The sequence below is a fragment of the Oryctolagus cuniculus genome, chromosome 2 (assembly GCF_964237555.1).
Source record: "Oryctolagus cuniculus chromosome 2, mOryCun1.1, whole genome shotgun sequence".
Lineage (NCBI taxonomy): Eukaryota > Metazoa > Chordata > Mammalia > Lagomorpha > Leporidae > Oryctolagus > Oryctolagus cuniculus.
In genome coordinates this window covers 193,092,586-193,110,593 of record NC_091433.1, presented here as the reverse complement: position 1 = coordinate 193,110,593, position 18,008 = coordinate 193,092,586, and the positions used below count along the sequence as shown (strand labels likewise).

Genomic DNA, 18,008 nt, shown 5'->3' with positions numbered 1-18,008 from the left:
AAATACTCCCTGGGGCTGCGCTGTGGCGTAGCGGGTAAAGCCACCACCTGCAGTGCCGGCTTCCCATATGGGCGCTGGTTCGAGTCCAAGTTGCTCCACTTCCAATCCAGCTCTCTGTTATGGCTGGGAAAGCAGTAGAAGATGGTCCAAGTCCTTGGGCCCCTGCACCTGCGTGGGAGACCTGGAAGAAGCTCCTGGCTCCAGATCAGCTCAGCTCTGGCCATTATGGCCATTTGGGGAGTGAACCAGCAGATGGAAGACCTCTCTCTCTCCTTTCTCTAACTCTTTCAAAAAAAAAAAAAACAAAAAAAAAACACTTAAAAAATACTTCCTAGAATACGTACTTGAAATAATTCCTGAATCTTATTTCAGACACCAAAGCGCCTGCTCCGTCACTCCTGGCCCCAGCTCCCTGCTCACACACACCCTGGAAGGCAGCAGTGACGGCTCAAGCTGCTGGGTCCCTGGCCCCCCCACAGGAAACCGGAACGGAGCGCCTGGCTCCTGGCTCCAGTCTGATCCAGCCCCAGCTGCTGTGGGCATGGGTGAATAAACCAGGGGACAGAAGGTCTGACCCAGCCTTCCCTGACCCCCCCCCCCCCCCCCCGCAGTGAGGCAGGGGCGCCCGGTCCTCAGCAGAGCTGTCTCTGACTCTACAGGGACACCCAGTGCTGCCCCGGGGCCCAGCTCGGCCGAAGCACAGGGCAATCACCGAGCAGCTTCTCAAAGCCGGAGAGCCGCGGCGCTCCTGTTTGGATCCGGATGCTTTGCGTCATGGCCCAAGCTGAGCGTGGCCTTCAGGTCACTGAAACCCGACGTGGCATTCTCAGGGCTCCGAGGTTCTCGTGGGGGTGCCCTCAGGCAGTCCCGGCTCTGCCCCCCGCCCCCAGCCCCCAGCCTCACCCGGCTGCACAGGGGTGGCCACAGGCCTCCCGGGGCAGGACGGGACCATGCACTGAGCGTGACGCCCGCCGTGCCTGCGCTGCCGCTGGCAGCCTCTCTCCAGTCTGTCTGAACCAGACCCTGGGTTTATCCCCACACGGAAGACTCCCTTCAGTGAAAACGCCGTGTGCTCTGGTAAGGCCCGGGGTTCAGTTCTGCACGGAAACACACACGTGTATGTTTAAACTATCGTTTAATCAGTTTTAAAGACACAGAAATTAGAAAAAAACCCACTTACATGTAAGTTAAAAACACCTCTAAAACCCAGCACGAAGCCAGCGCGCAGCCCCGAGGAGCGACTGGAAAGGAGTGGGTACGACACGAGCGCCTCACAGCGTCCCTGCCCCGGGCCGCTCTGACTCGCCACACAAGGACGGATCTGCGGACCTGTTGAAAAATAACACTTCTTGTAAAAAAATATTCTAGAATAATAAAACAAAAGCACGGAGCAGCACTCGGCCTCCCGACCCGAAGACCAGCTGTAGGACCCGCTCCCTCTGAAGGCTGCGGGCAGAGGTCAGGTGTGGCTCCCCAGGGCAGGACGGACCCACACCCACACCGGCACTCCGCGCAGGAGCTCCATCCACCGCACTGCTTCCTCCCTTGCTGTGGCCACGGCCGTACACCCGCCCCTTCCGGCTTGGAGCCGCAGTCACACAGGTGTCCGACGGGCAGCACGGGCTGGGGCGCTTCTCTGATCCCTTCTTCCTCATGATAAGAAGCCAAAAGGAAATGCACGTCCGTGGACAAGTCCGTGTTCACAGGTCCCGGGTTCCCGCACCTGGGACGGAGGCGCGACCTCCAAGTGAGCGCGGACTCCCTACGCGGGTGCTGGCTCTTTCACGGAAAAGGACAGAAAGGGATGCAGCAGACCAGCTCCTCACAGCTAACCCGGGGGGGCAGCGGGCAGCCACTGGGGACGCCAGCCGACGGCAGCCGCCGCTTCTCCAGCCCCACGAGGCTACTAAGAGATCGGAACATCACTCTGCTTATGCGGCTCTGGAATTTTTTTTTTCATTGTATTTGCGTTTCTTTTTACAGTAGTGAAGTGTGATAAAGCGTGGCTGGGGAGATGGCTACGTATCGCTGAGTAAGCTCAGGCGGTGGCTCTGTGTGGATCCATCTTATCAGAACAGAGTCTGGGGAGAGCTTTATAAAAGTTGTACTTAAAGGAGTTAGAATCTGTCTTAAAGGCAAGACAAACTGGCGTAAAAATGTGTCTCCAGGTTCCGTTTCAGGAAGTTCTCTCGAGCAGGGACCTATCGGGCTTACCAACTCTTCACTGGGGTTTGCACCATGTTAAAAACCTACTAAAATAAATATTATGCTAAAACATATAAAGTCAGGATTGCGCAGCCTGCCAATTAAAATGCAACTGGCTGCACCCCCTGTGCAACAGCCCCCCGAAGAGCAGCCTGACCATGGAGCAGAGCACTTCTACAGAACGTCAGTGTGGAAAGTCCATCGTAAGTTTTCTTCTCTAATGAGAGCGACTACAAGTAGATTTGACTACACAGTGACAACACTGTAGAAACCCCAGTCTCATCTTCAGAACTCAGATCCGGAGCACCGTGAGCACGGGAACCGCACGGTGCAGGCTGCCGCGCACGGAACCCCGGCATCCACGGGCAGTGCAGAGCGACCCGCAGGCCTTGGAGGGCAGGGAGGCGGCGTCTCACAGTGGCCCGCAGCCGGGGGGCAGCAGCACCCCCACAGCGCTGGTTCCTGACTGCAGCTGGGGCCCAGCAGCGCCCCGCAGCGCTGGCTCCCACCTAAGGTCCGGACAAATCCTTGGCTGCCACAGCTCAACAGGCACCGTTCTGAAACTTTATTCTCTCAATTTTTTTTCTTTCAATTATAAGGCAGAACTCTAAAAACAATTACCTTTTAATTACTGAGCAACTGGAAACAAGGAAACAAAAAAGTTTCAACGCCCAGCTCTGCCCTGAACACACAGGTGAATCATCGACCAGGCGTGCATTTCAAAGACGGAAGCTTTTTGTCCTGAAAGGATAATCTACACCTCAAATAAAAAAATTAATTTTTAAGTTATTTCAAGGGCAAATTTTTTAATTGTTGCCTAAAGTAGCTTAAAGCAAGGTAGAGATACACCAGGTGTTGTCTTAGTATCTCTGAAGGAACAATCTGTGCGGAGCTATGCGGCGGTGAACCCTCTCCAGCAGCGATTCATAAACATATTCACGGGCACGGAACTCCTCCACCCTCCACAGCAGAGCCAACACGCAGAAAGCCAAAGGAGCCCCGGGGCAGCAGAGAGGATCGCGCGGGCAGAGCTTCAGGAGGAGCCGGCGCGGCCATGCCTCGGGGCCCGGACTGCGGCCTCACAGCCAGTGGAAGTCAGGGCTGGAAGCTCGGGTACGCGCGGCCGCGGGTTAGCAGCTGCTCTGCGGGCCTGCTCCCCGCCCGGCCGGGCGCGCCGCGGTCAGCCAGGGCCCAGAGCGAGCCCTCGCAGGCGGCGCCGGGCAGAAACCACGGCCGACAGCGGGCCGTCCTCTGCTGCCTTTAGAAGCTGAGTGGGTTTCCTCAGGCGCCCTGCCTTCCACGAGCAATGAATGCTCTTAAAACCAGACCGAGCCCCTTCCAGACGGCGACAGCCGGCATCACGCCATGCTTGCCGAGGGGCAAGGGTACTTCCGCTGATCTGTCCCCCGAGAGCTGCCGAGCGAGCGCCTGTGACTTCACGACCCCTCACGGGGGACACCAGCACCAACACGCGTCCCAGGTGCACATCCCGCCGCAAGCCGAGCCAGCGAGCCTGCCCACCCCATGCAGAACACGCAGCTCGGGCACAGGAACCTCCCGAGGAGAAAAGCCAAGCTGACGGCCACGCTCCTCCCTCGGCCCCCCGTCCAGACTGTCACCTGTGGTCACCGCTTCTAGAAGCTAGCAGAGAGCTGGCCAACAGCCTTTTCACAAGAATAAAACCAGTGTTTCAGGAAGACGAAAATCATACTGGATGTGTCACTAATTGTTTTCAAAGTAAATGGAAAACGGATAACAAATCTCGCTTTCTGCTCACTGAACAAGAAACAGGTGGCTGATCTCGGTTTAGCGGCTGACACAGACATATTCAGGAAACGGAAAGAAACGGTGGCCAGACGGGCTCAGCCATCAGATGCCACGAATTCTTACTAACTGTCCTGGTTTTCACTGAGGACGCGCCTGGGCCGGTCCCTGTCCTTTCCAACAGGGACAGGGTTCTTGGCAGCACTGGCTACAGCGGGGAGACGTCCTGAGGTGCACCCCCGCCCAGGGACAACCTTGTCCATGCTCTCTACGCAGCCATGTTAACTTCAGCAGGACAACAGCATGTATTTAGCTGTTCCTCCTTTCCCGGGAGGCAGAGACGGTTAATCAAACGCATCACGCAGGGAACTCTGCCGTCAGAAGAATCAGGCCATCTTGATTTCTGAAGTTCTGCAGCGAAACGCTGACATGTTTGCTGATTACGACCTCAAAGGTTCTGAATGCATTCGCTGCCTTCTTTAAGTGAGATACCACACAGCCTATGCCAGCCTGCTTTTTCTGTCCTCAACTTCACTTGCAAAATTTATTAGTGACAAAAAGCAAATAAACTCATCATGGACAATTTGCATCTCACTAAAAAAATTTAAGGCAAAAAGAAAATAAATTGCACAAAAGATTGGTCAGATAACAGTGAAAGTTAGAGGCCCCGCCCCTCCTGTTCCTCAGTGGGTGACTGACCACCGACTGGCTTCCAGGCTCGCACCTGCTACAGCCACACAACCCCGGGGGCTGAAGGAGACACCTGCCAATGCAAGGCTGCCTCAACTGCGGGCAAAACGGCCCATCGGACGAAAGCACATTTTTCTACTTACAGAATCTACAACTAATTTTAACAAGAGTTAACAGCAACATTTTAATGTGAGAAGAGTTCAAAAACAAATTTATAATATTTTCAAAAAAGAAAAAAAAGTTCGATTCAATGACTAAGTTTGTATTTCCCTAAAACCTTCCCAAATACAAATTAGTGTCAGGTAAGAAACTGATCAGACAACAAAGGTACCTGGAGATTTCTCTTTCAAAACCCCGAACAATCTACCACTATCACTCTCTTAATCTCTAATTATATATGATTTATGCTCGAAGTCCATTACCAAGCATTACGAAGCTGTGAAGCTAACAGTCCCAGTAACGCCCCGGAACAGCACCACGGCGGGCGGCCTGTGCCGAAGCTCTGGACCACCTCACTCCTGCCTGCCTTAGTCACCTTCTAGGTTTCCAGGAAAAGCAGCTTAAAATACCACATGACCACCCTAAGTAACTTCAACAATTCCTGCTGGGAGGGTGCTCCGACTGGCACGGCTGATGAGCGGCCCAGCAGAGCAGGCCCCGTGCCTGCGCCTGGCCGCGGGCTCTCTCGCTGGGGCTGCCTTGAGAAAAGCCCTCCTCAAATACTGAGATGTTATTGCATGTTTTCAAGTATCAGTGATCTCAAATATCCTGTTCAAATTCCTTTACAGCGCACAACACCAAATATTGAAATAGTGTTCTCACAATTTTACACATGAAAATACCATGTAGGAACAAGAGTTCAGGAAAGACAGGGTTTAAGGCAAGACGTTCGTTTGGAAAAGTTAATTTCTCCCAGTCACCCAGACCGACCCGATCAGCCGTCCACCTCTTCAGCGCCTGGGGTACACAACGCACAGTCAGCGGTGGGGCCTACGTGGGGCGCTGTGCGAGGCAGAGCCCCAGTGAGACAGGGAAGGACCAGGGAGGCGTGGCCGCAGGGACGGCGTGGGAGGGGCTGCTGCACTGCGCTCCCATCTGCTCACCCGGAAATCCCCTCTCTACCACTGTCCCATCCCCCAGCCCCTTTCTCCTGGGACAGGTGCTACGCCAGGCGTCTGTCCCCAACGCGCGGCCAGCGGAGGCTCCCGGTCACTGCTTCAGCAACGAGTGTCTGGAGGTCGTTCCTCGAGTCTGGCTGCAAATATTGTTTGTGGTGGAGAAACTGTTCTGGCCCAAAGAATTTTCACTTCCGTCAGACTTTTTGGATCGAGAGAGCGGAACGTTCTCATGTGTACTCTTTCCTCTCTGAGTTTTCTTCACTGGCAGCAACAACAGTACTAAGATACACGCAATGTGCAGGCCGTAATACCAGGAGCTGAAAGGGAAAAAGAGAAATTCACTTTACTCAGCTGTGCGTGTGTGTAACTTGGTAACTGCACAGGTGTCAAAACGTCACATGCCCCGCCCCTGGGTGTGTTTTCCACGACCTCACTCTGCTGCGCCCGCCGGCAGCTGCTGCGGCTCTGTGGCCTACACCAGGGTAACTGGAAACAGCGCATACGCCAGTGGCCTAGGACGCCTGGGGTCGGCTGGAATCCCCGGCAAGGGCCTCGGACCACGACTGCACAGAGCAGAGCAGGGAAGGACTTATGCACAGCACAGGGGCAGCAATCCTTCCAACGCAGTCAAACGCGCAGTACACAGAGGGAGTGCGGGGAGGCTGGCCTCCGCTCCAGGCACTGTCTGTGGGCCACACACACTCGGGGGCAGGCACGCAGCAGCACTATGCTCCTGGGCGGCTGCTTTCATCAAAGAAAGCTCGCGTTCGGGAACAGACGCCGCGAGTGGAGCACGGAGCAACGAAGCGAATGTACCCTACACGCTTCCACAGCTGCAAGCCCAGTGCGGTAAGACTAGTGTCGGGGCAGGAAAGCTAACCACGGCCCACGCACGCTGCAAAACATGCCCCGCTCCTGCTAGATGCAAACTTCAGCGAGTCGGGGCTTCCTATCTGGTTGCTGTTACAGTTGACCCAACCATTTTTTGGCCACATACTCTGTGCTAAGCCACTCTAAAGGCTACAGGGGTGAAGAGCCCACGCAAGAAGGCCAACCTAACGTGGGAGGGCTGAGTCTGGTGGGGCAGGGAGAGGGAATAAGAGAAGAAAGGACATGGGATTTAGGACAACGTCCATCAAGAGGCTTGATCACAGAACCCTGAAACATAAAACACAGAGTGAAAGGAAAACAAGGGAAACAGAAGCTGTTCACTGGCAGGAGTCATTCACTCTCTAAAGAAACTCAAGACCGCTCGGTTTAGGATCACAAAGCCACCGACAGTGAGGGTACTACTTTCCTATCCTGTTCGGTGCAGGGAACTTCCTTTAAAAACGAAGTCAGCCCCGTGGAGTCCTCGCAGGCAGACTCACCTGTAGAACGAGAAGGAAGGCTTTATGGACAGAAGCACGAAGGGCACCACCGTGTAGCTGATCGCTACCTGAGTCACCATCCAGGTTACAGCGTCGTAAAATAACTTAAGCTGGGGAGGTTCGAGGAAGTGATGGCGAAGGTTGTTCCTCATCTGAAACCAAGAAACACAGACCGTCTGCCGCGTCTTCACCAGCATCGCTAACGGGATCCCACTGGCCGGCCAGCGCTGGAAGGGCACTCCCTCCGCGAGTGGGCCTCTCTAACGGCACTGCTCTACAGGGAACTCACGCAGGGCCCACAAGAAAGGGAGGGTGCAGACGGGCAGCAGCAAGGCACACACAGCTGGCCCATCTCGGGAGGAGGCTGCGGGGGCTCTGGGCACCTCCTCCCGAGATCTCCAGTCGCACTGAAAGGAACATTTCCCTCCAGAGCTAAAAGTAACAGTGCCCAGAGCGCCTATGCTACACTCGGAGAACTACAGCCTACGAAGTCCACTCCACTGTCCGTGTCTTTACCACTGTGAAATGGACAGCGTCTGCGTCTGTGAGAGACAGACAACCACCACACCTTGGGCGTGGTCAAACAGTCTTAATTAAACACACAGCAACAATACATGTTGGAATGGCTTCTCACAAAACCCAAAAAGAAGTTTTCTAACATGTACTTTTTAATAACTTCTGTGGCTTTCAAAAGTCAAGATATTTCAGTTTGGAACTACGCGACCTTCACATGATCTTCTTCCCTATGACATCCCTTGCTGCTTGTCTATGTAAAAGTGAAACATGGCCCTGTGACGAGGACACCACGCCTGACTCCAGAGGAGAGCGGTGCGTGGTCGGTGGCTCCTCCAGACACACACCATCAGTCCTAGTGGCCAGTCACCTCCCGGCACCTGCAGCTTCTTGCATAGCTCACTGCCACAGCAGCCAGCCCTCTCTAGCCCACTGTGCCCATCAGTGCCAGCGCCACTTTCCTCAACTATAGTCTTCAGCATTCCCTTCCCATGCCTGAAACACAAGACTCCACCCCTGCCTAGACAGGCCAGGGGCAGGCTCCTCCCCTATGCACACAGGACAGGGATGGCTCCTCCCCTACTGCATACAGGACAGGGATGGCTCCTCCCCTATGCACACAGGACAGGGATGGCTCCTCCCCTATGCACACAGGACAGGGATGGCTCCTCCCCTATGCACACAGGACAGGGCAGGCTCCTCCCCTATGCACACAGGACAGGGCAGGCTCCTCCCCTGTGCACACAAGACAGGGCAGGCTCCTCCCCTGTGCACACAGGACAGGGCAGGCTCCTCCCCTACTGCACACAGAACAGGGCAGGCTCCTCCCCTGTGCACACAGGACAGGGCAGGCTCCTCCCCTACTGCACACAGGACAGGAGCAGGCTCCTCACCTATGCACACAGGACAGGGACAGGCTCCTCCCCTGTGCACACAGGACAGGGCAGGCTCCTCCCCTACTGCACACAGGACAGGGTAGGCTCCTCCCCTGTGCACACAGGACAGGGCAGGCTCCTCCCCTGTGCACACAGGACAGGGGCAGGCTCCTCCCCTACTGCACACAGGACAGGGCAGGCTCCTCCCCTATGCACACAGGACAGGGCAGGCTCCTCACCTATGCACACAGGACAGGGGCAGGCTCCTCCCCTGTGCACACAGGACAGGGCAGGCTCCTCCCCTACTGCACACAGGACAGGGTAGGCTCCTCCCCTGTGCACACAGGACAGGGCAGGCTCCTCCCCTGTGCACACAGGACAGGGCAGGCTCCTCCCCTGTGCACACAGGACAGGGATGGCTCCTCCCCTATGCACACAGGACAGGGATGGCTCCTCCCCTGTGCACACAGGACAGGGCAGGCTCCTCCCCTACTGCACACAGGACAGGGCAGGCTCCTCCCCTGTGCACACAGGACAGGGATGGCTCCTCCCCTATGCACACAGGACAGGGCAGGCTTCTCCCCTATGCACACAGGACAGGGGCAGGCTCCTTCCCAGTTTGGTGTTCAAGTTCTTATCGTATCGGCCCTCTCCCCCTCCTCATTTGCGGACCCTGAATCACCACCGTCTCTGCCCACGTCCTCTGTCTCAGTTAGGCTTCCTTGGTGGCCCAAGCACACCACGCACTGTCAAACTTGGTTCTGCTAATGCTATTCCTATGCCTAGAGTGTCATTTTCTCCTACACTGTGCCTCACGATTGAAATCAATTTCATCTTCCAAAGCCCAGGCCCAAACACTTTCTTAATGAGGCCATCTCTAGTCAATCCAACCAAAAGAGATTTCTCCCATATCTAAAAGCCTGTGTACTGCCTATCTACTCCATGGACCATTACACGTCTTGTAATATACACATACACATCACCCCTTATGCCTCTGACTCGAGGCCTAATTAGGCTAACAACTACTAAAAAGTATAGCCCTTAGTTAATACTTCTTGAAGCTTCCCCCATACGTCCCCAGTGCACCTCAGAGTTGCATCATCTTTAGAGGTACTTTACTGAGCGAAGCTGAACACACTTCACTTGAGCACTGCCCACAGCCCGCGCGGCCCATTGTCCTGCCGGACCATGGTCTCTGCTTCCTATCTGCTGAGCTCTTCATTTAGTAGAGCCATTAAGCTTTTGACTATAATGTAAATTAAAATTGTTATCTCATAAAATATTAAGCTGAAAAAGGTTACAGAAGAACTGAACAGAGTAAAAATCAGCTCGAGTATGACATGAAGCCAGCGAGCTGTTCAACCATAGCGCAGCGCCGCTGGCCGTGCCCGCCGTGCAGGACTTCCACCAACGACCCCTCTTGTCCTCATCGCTTTCCCCAGACCCCACTGAAGGCCAGCCCCGCTGCGCTGCCCCCCGCCCCCCCGGGTCTGTCCAGGTCCCAGCTTTTATCTGCAAAGGACTCGGTGTTCCAACTTCAGGACACATTTCAGAAGTGAACTACCCCCCCGACCAGCTTCCCCTAACTCAGTGCCGACCTCTAGAAGGTAATAACGCTCTGAGCGCTGCCCAGGAGCCAGGCACGCAGCAGCGTGTCTTCTGCGGTGAGGCACGCGGTGCGGAGCCTGGCACGCGGGAGCCCGCGGCAGGCAGGCAGGCACAGTGCATGCTGGCTGCCGCGAGGCGGCTGCCGGCCACGGCCAAGAAGTGAGGTCTGCCTTAGAACAGTTACTCGGGCTTTCACAACAGTGCATGTCGACCACGGAATTAAAAACAAAATGCGTGATACTTACAGCTCGTGCTGCTAATGTCATTAAGACCCCTGTTAGAAACGTTAGGTAATATCCTGGGTAGACCCCATGCCAAATGGCAGAGAGAAAGAACGTCTGGATAGTCGGACTGAAGGAGGCTCGTTCATAACACACCCTAGAAACCACGAAAAACACGGAGAGCCAAGAGGAGTGAGTGAGCCGAGGTTAGGAAGCCGCACGACTGTTTCATTACCTCGCGCAGTCATGGTAACCAGAAAACACGACGTCACTTCTATCCTGGGGATAACCTAACCGGTGATCCACTAACGCCAACTGCAGGAATGTAAGTTCAACTCCCTCCTTCTTGTGGGTACAGATAATAACTACAGGGGTCATTTCTAGTGTTGGAAATCTATATAATTTATAAAAGAAAAGACACATTTTAATTCTACCCTATTACTTTCTTTAAAAACACTACAGACTTTGCAGTGACCTGACGACAACACTATTCTCCTGGCAAACAAGCTCTGCTGTGCTTCCTCTAACTAAGGTTTTCCTAAGGCATCAAGTTTACAATACAAGCAGCACCACAATGTAACAGCTCAGCCCCAGAATCCGGGCTGCTGGGAGGCCACAGGCTCCGTGAGGTGATAACAATGTCTTTTGGATATGGCAACAGACAGACATTCAACTTCTCAGTTTTCATAAAAAGGACAAAAGGACATGACAAAGGCAGGCTGTTCACAGCCCTGCCAGGGCAGCCTGCAGTGAGATACCCCAGACAGGACACGGGCCCGTGAGGATGAGGGTGAGCCTACAGAGTCTCTGTGGGGTTCCCGGACACGGGCCTGTGAGGACGAGGGTGAGCCCTGCAGAGTCTCTATGGGGTTCCCGGACACAGGCCCGTGAGGACGAGTGTGAGCCTGCAGAGTCTCTATGGGGTTCCCGGACACAGGCCCATGAGGACGAGGGTGAGCCCTGCAGTCTCTATGGGGTTCCCAGACACGGGCCCGTGAGGACGAGAGTGAGCCCTGCAGTCCCTGTGGGGTTCCCGGGAGCGACTCCGCCTGCGCGGCCTGTGCCTGCCCTGTCTGCCTGATGTCAGCTAGCAGGAACCGCAGACAGGACACGGGCCCGTGAGGACGAGAGTGAGCCCTGCAGTCTCTGTGGGGTTCCTGGGAGCGACTCCGCCTGCGCGGCCTGTGCCTGCCCTGTCTGCCTGATGTCAGCTAGCAGGAACCGCAGACAGGACACGGGCCCGTGAGGACGAGGGTGAGCCCTGCAGTCCCTGTGGGGTTCCTGGGAACGACTCCGCCTGCGCGGCCTGTGCCTGCCCTGTCTGCCTGATCTCAGCTAGCAGGAACCCCAGACAGGACACGGGCCCGTGAGGACGAGGGTGAGCCCTGCAGTCTCTGCGGGGTTCCCGGGAGCGACTCCGCCTGCGCGGCCTGTGCCTGCCCTGTCTGCCTGATGTCAGCTAGCAGGAACCGCAGACAGGACACGGGCCCGTGAGGACGAGGGTGAGCCCTGCAGTCCCTGTGGGGTTCCTGGGAACGACTCCGCCTGCGCGGCCTGTGCCTGCCCTGTCTGCCTGATCTCAGCTAGCAGGAACCCCAGACAGGACACGGGCCCGTGAGGACGAGGGTGAGCCCTGCAGTCTCTGCGGGGTTCCCGGGAGCGACTCCGCCTGCGCGGCCTGTGCCTGCCCTGTCTGCCTGACGGCAGGAGCCTCAGCTGGAGCATCGACTGCTGCGGAGAGGCCTTTGCTCGCTTCTCTTCCCGTGCTCACAGTTCCTGCTCTCCTCTCTCTCCTCTCTCTCTCTCCCTCTCTGTGAGTGCAGGGCCCGGGTCTTCCTGTCTAACTCATCTTTTGCTCTGAGCCTAAGAGGGCAGGTCTGTTGAACTCAACTATTCAGACCTTGGACTGCTCGGGAAACCCAGGGCCTACGTGCAGTGGTGGTGCAGGCATGGTCTTCTAACCAAATCTCAACCGCCGAGAGCAAGCACTGCCGAGGAGGACCGGGCGCCCTGAGACACCGCGGGGGCCTTCGGGGCGGGCTAGGACGGTGGGAGCAGCGTTTGCGACTCAGCCCACAGTCTGACAAGCGCCTCGCCTGGAGGACACTGACAATGCTTCCTGGGCAACACCAGGCCACGGCGTCACTCAGCGCAGTTAACTCCATCAAGAGCCTGAACTCACTGCAGCTCAACCTCACGTCTAGATGAAAAGCACAGCTAGAAATGTCTTACAGGAACATACCTTTTGAGCCAAAGAGCTGTCTGAATATTCCAGTTATCCAGAAACATCTTGAAACTTGTTGACATCTGAAAAACAAAGGAATCAATGTTCTTCGGACAACAATGAAGCCCTAAATTAAATAATGGCTTTTTTTGTGCTAAAATTACTTCACAAGGATGCCAGCACACTAGTTTTCTTTGGATACTATTTTTCTAGCACAGTAACATCATTCCAAAGGGGGAGCTTACTGTTGGGAACGTCGGTAAGGTGTACGGTGTACGGATGGTCACCACTTCCTCCTGTGTGCCAACACTTACAGAGCTGGTCATGGAGACAGGAGACAAACGCCCGGAAATGACCTGTGCTCTCACCCAGGAGCCACGCGCCCGCCTCACTAACTTCCTCTCTTGACAAGTTCCGCCACCATTCTGGCTGAAGGGGTGGCCACAGCAAAGACCAGGCCAGCGGCTGCCCCTCAGTCCCCTGGCCACTGGGATCCTGGCACCCAAGGGCTCTGTGGGACTCCCCACACGCTTCCCACCCTTCTGGGCCCTCATGCCAGCTCCTCTCTGATCCCCTGCCCCGGGTACTGTCTTCCTGAGGGGCTATCCCCTCCTCCGGCCCGCACTGCCTTCAACGACTTTAGATCCCGTGGCCCAAACCACCATCTCTTATCAAAACCCTTGATGTCTTTTTTTTTTTTTTTTTTTTTTTTTTGACAGGCAGAGTGGACAGTGAGAGAGAGAGAGAGAGAGACAGAGAGAAAGGTCTTCCTTTTGCCATTGGTTCGCCCTCCAATGGCCGCCGCGGCTGGCGCGCTGCGGCCAGCGCACCGCGCTGATCCGATGGCAGGAGCCAGGTGCGTCTCCTGGTCTCCCATGGGGTGCAGGGCCCAAGCACTTGGGCCATCCTCCACTGCACTCCCGGGCCACAGCAGAGAGCTGGCCTGGAAGAGGGGCAACCAGGACAGAATCTGGCGCCCCGACCGAGACTAGAATCCGGTGTGCCGGCACCGCAAGGCGGAGGATTAGCCTAGTGAGCCGCGGCGCCGGCCAACCCTTGATGTCTTCATGTCCTTTTCAGTTCACCCAGTCATCCTGCCAGCCTCCCCCACGGTTGACATCTGCATGCTGTGCGCAGATACCACACCTGCTCTCCACCTGTCCTAAGTTCATGGCCCTCGACATGCCAAACGGTCTGTTTCCCTTGACAGTTCCTTCTGCTCCTGCAAACAGCTGTTTTACTGAATGACCTGAAACTGTCATTTTGGTTAAGTCAGAAAGAGGTAGACTTTATATGGTTCACCTGAATACTCCAGAAGCTCTCCCAGTCACCCATTCGTCCATGCACAATCCATGCGCACACGCTTATCTGTGGCCCTGAGACCACCACCTCCTCCCTCCCTCCCAGTCACGACACCCCAAGTGCTCACCACCTGAACCCCAACCTCCTGCCTGTCTATTAACTGGAGAAGGTCTTGCTGCTCCAGGGCCAGCTCTGCCTGTCCTCCGTGCCACACATTCTGCCACCTTCTCTCCAGGTCCTACTGGACTTCCACACGTTCCCTCTACAAATGCTCTTTCCTGTCACTGAATGTGTTCCAGTCTCCAGCTCTCCTCCCTCCCCTTCCGCTCGGCGACTGCCCTGCCCCCCCGCCCCTGGGCTCTCAGGCCCTCCCTGCCCCGATGTCACTGACCGGCCAGTTCCCGTCCCTGTCCGCTGCCTCAATGACCCCTGCCTCTCCTTTAGGAAAACTGCCTTCTTTACCTTTTTTCTTTTTAACACCACGACTCTCCACAGGCTGACACTGCCTCTGAATGAAGGTGAAAGCTGGTTCTTAGGCAAAACCCTGCCTTTTTATGCAGAAAGCGCACTGAGACACAGCACCCATCTGTGGCGCTATGTTCTCAGGGAGAGTGGAGTGGGAGGGGATGGCAGGCCCAGAGAGCGCCTTATGGGGCTAGAAACACAGCCGTATCCACCCCGACTTCCACATCTGTGTATTCCCCCTCCCCTCCCAGTTTTATGGCTGAAGTTATCATTACGAGCAGGTGTGATATTCTGCACTCACAAGGGCTGGCGTGGTGGCGTAGCAGGTAAAGCCACCGCCTGCAGTGCCAGCATCTCATATGGGCGCCAGTGAAGTCCGGGCTGCTCCACTTCCAATCCTGCTCTCTGCTATGGCCTGGGGAAGCAGTAGAAGATGGCCCAAACATTGGGCCCTGCACCCGCATGGGAGACCTGGAGGAAGCACCTGGCTCCTGGCTTTGGATCGGCACAGCACCGGCCACAGCGGCCATTTGGGGGGTGAACCAACTGAAGGAAGACCTTTCTCCCTGTCTCTCTATAACTCTGCCTGTCAAAAAAAAAATTTTCATAGTAAATACCTGACATCTTATTTTACCAATAAATACTTCAGAATTTATATTCAGAAAATAGGAACTTCCTAAGAATGACAGTAAGATCTAAGTATATTGGTAATTCCTTAATACCCTTGGTAAGGACATGACTTTGCTTTGTACGCAGGTACCCCTGGCTGTGTTTACAAAGACGCCTTCCCCCAGGGCTCTGTTCAGTCAGCATCCCCAAATGTGCCTGCTACAAACCCCTGGGCACACATCCTGCCGGTCACCTGGCCAGCCGTGGCTCCCTCCACATCCAGCAGGCTCGAGGGGTGGCACAGGACGGCTGGCTGACTGCTACTGGGGGCTCCTTCCCCTGCATGGCCTCCCCAGCCTCTTGCTGCCGCTCGGCTCGTTCCCCCTCCCGCAGGTCGCATGCACTGTGCTGGCCGTCCCCCTGCCCCTCCCGCCCGCCTCTCGCGCTGGCGCCCCTCCAAGGACGCCCTGCTTCTCTCACTCTCGTGGCTGCTCTCTTGTTCTTTCTCAGGCCTTGAACTGCTACACGCTGAGACCCCAAGTTCCATCCTGAGCTCTGGTGTCTCCGCTGAGCACTTGACCTATCTTGCCTGCTGGTCAATTCAGTACGTCCAAAAATTAACGCCAGTGCCGTTCCCTTCAAGCCTGTGCTAATTCCCTGTTTCCTATCTCAGTGAAAGGTATCACCAGGATCAGCATCGTAGTGCAGTGGGTAAAGCCGCCACCTGGGACGCAGGCATCACACATGGGGTCAGTTCATGTCCGAGCCGCTCCACTTCAATCCAGCTTCCTGCTAATGGCCCGGAAAAAGCAGTGGAAGATAGTCCAAGCTCTTGGGCCCCTGCCACCCACATGGGAGATCCAGATGAAGCTCCTGGCTCCTGGCTTTGGCTTGGCCTAACCCTGACCATTGTGGCCATCTGGGGAGGGAACCAGTGTATGAAGACCTCTGTCTCTCTTTCTCTCCCTAAAGAAAAAGAATGCGATCACCAGAAGCCTGCTGCTTACAGCAACATCTGGGGCAAGCACTGTCACACAGTGGCTGAAGCTGCCACGTGGGAGACTCACTTCCCGTATCAGTGCTGGGGTGAGTCCTGCCCCACTTCCAGTCCAGCTTCCTGCTGATGTGTATCCTGGGTGGCAGCAAGTGATGGCCGAGTGCCTGGGTTCCTGCACAGGAGACCCAGACTCAGCTCTCGTTCCTGGCTCTGGCCAGGCCCGGCTCTGGCTGTTGCAGGCATTTGGGAAATTAAACAGAAGATGACGATTGATCTCTCTCTCTCCCCCCTTCTACCTTTCAAATAAAAATCAATCAATCAATCAGTACAAGTTTAAAAAAACCACAGAGCTGTGCAGGAGCCCGGGTGCCTGTTCATTCTGCCTCTGAGTGGATAAATAAATGAATGACGGACACCGGGCGTGCCGAATGGCCTAGTCTCCGTGCGGATTCTAGTCTGTCCCCAGGTCTGCTGAGGCTCTCGGCTCTCTGCGGCACTGGTGTCTCGGTGGGGAGCCCAGGTCTCTGCTCTGTTACTCACAGCGGCTCTTGGAAAGCAAATTTACGTGAGGACATGCACACCCACAGCGCTCCATCACACTCCTCCTGCTCGCGAAGGCCGTGCCTGGCCTGCCGCTCCTTCTCCAGCCTCAGCTCCCAGCCCTCTCCACACCAGGGACCACACACGCCACAGGCCGCCTCACTCTGCACGCGGCGCCGCTGGAATGCCTGGCCCCCTCCTCGCGCCATTTGGGACTCAAGACGTTAACTCTCCTCAGGCTCCCTCCCCCAGACACCTCATCCCGGGGGTCCCTATCTTGTGACGCCCACGTGCCCTAAATTTCTCTGACTGGAACCTGTTTCTCAGTTCTCTATCCCCCCGACTGGACGAAAGCTCCATGAGGTGCAGACGGTGCTGGGCCCCTGGCTGATGACCAGTAACTACCGGCTGCAGGAGAGAATGAATGAGTCTGTTTATTAAAGCTCTTCAATGCCACTCCTGGGGAACACACCGCCACCCGGAGAGGCACACTACGGTGCTCTAAATGTCACAAGGTGAGAGACACCTGCACTTACTAACCTCTATCTGCTGAATTCTCAAGTTGGAGATCAAGTCCCAGCGCGCGGCTCCGTTTCTGTCATATCCTCTGAAACCAAAGCCGGCAGCGTTATTAATAGCATCCGCTGTAAACAAAACGAACAGAAAGCACTGAGCATCTCTGTACCAATCCACAGTACTCCCCAAAAGGGGTGTTACCACCTGCTGGTCAGAAACACCAACCCCACCAAGGAGACCCAGATGGGGAGCAGGACGTGAGGGCAGGTGCAGGGAGAAGCCACTGAGGCCCTGGGGCTGCAGGTGAAGACACACGCCAGAAGCACCTGGCGGGCCAGGCGTGCACCGGCAGCACACGGCAGAGTGCGCCGAGCTGGCTGGAGAGGAGGCGTGCGGGAGCTCTGCCCCGGCTCCTGTGTTCTCCTCAGTCTCGTACTTGTCCTTTACTGGGAGAGGAATCTAGAGGTGAGGCAGTCCTTCCACCCTCACTCTTCTGCCTTGGTTCACCTGAATCCGCTCTGCCCAGAACGTGCTCCTGACCTTTACCACAGTGCCTGACGAGCCACCTTGGCTGAACAGCTGCTCAATGAGCTGCAAGGGAGGTTTCTGTCTCAACAACTGGATTCCTTAAACATTCTTGGACCTTCAGAGACCGCGACTGGACAATGCAGTAGACAGCCTAGGAAGAGGCAGGGGTGGGCATCTGGCGCAGTGAGCTGAGCCGTGGCCTGGACCCCTCCACCCCACACCGCAGTGCCTGGCGCTCAGCCCCTGCTCCACGCCCCATCCCAGCTTCCTGCTAACGTGTATTCAGGGAGGGCGCAGGTGATGGATCAAGTACGTGGGACCCACCACCGATCCTGGAGGCCCAGGAGTAAGTGCAGGCTGCCTGGCTTTAGCCTGGTCCAACTCCAGCTGCTGTGGGCATTTGGGGGAAGGGGAGGTGAACCGGCAGATTGGAGCTCTGTCGCTTTAAATAACATTTTTCAAC

The 18,008-nt window shown here is 55.9% G+C and overlaps 1 protein-coding gene across 10 annotated transcripts in view; it reads right to left on the bottom strand.

Annotated features, from left to right (window-relative positions):
• Window positions 1-1,118: 1,118 nt before the first annotated feature.
• MBOAT2 (membrane bound O-acyltransferase domain containing 2) overlaps window positions 1,119-18,008 on the bottom strand; it is a 122,975-nt gene continuing 106,085 nt past the window's right edge. For all 10 annotated transcript variants that reach the window (XM_051833321.2, XM_051833323.2, XM_051833329.2 and 7 more), the window contains 5 exons: window positions 17,042-17,145; window positions 12,607-12,671; window positions 10,389-10,521; window positions 7,148-7,299; window positions 1,119-6,094 (listed from right to left, as the gene is read on the bottom strand). In XM_051833321.2, the coding sequence (XP_051689281.2) occupies window positions 5,869-6,094; window positions 7,148-7,299; window positions 10,389-10,521; window positions 12,607-12,671; window positions 17,042-17,145 (680 nt within the window). In that variant the 3' untranslated portion in view covers window positions 1,119-5,868. The remainder of the gene's footprint in view (window positions 6,095-7,147; window positions 7,300-10,388; window positions 10,522-12,606; window positions 12,672-17,041; window positions 17,146-18,008) is intronic.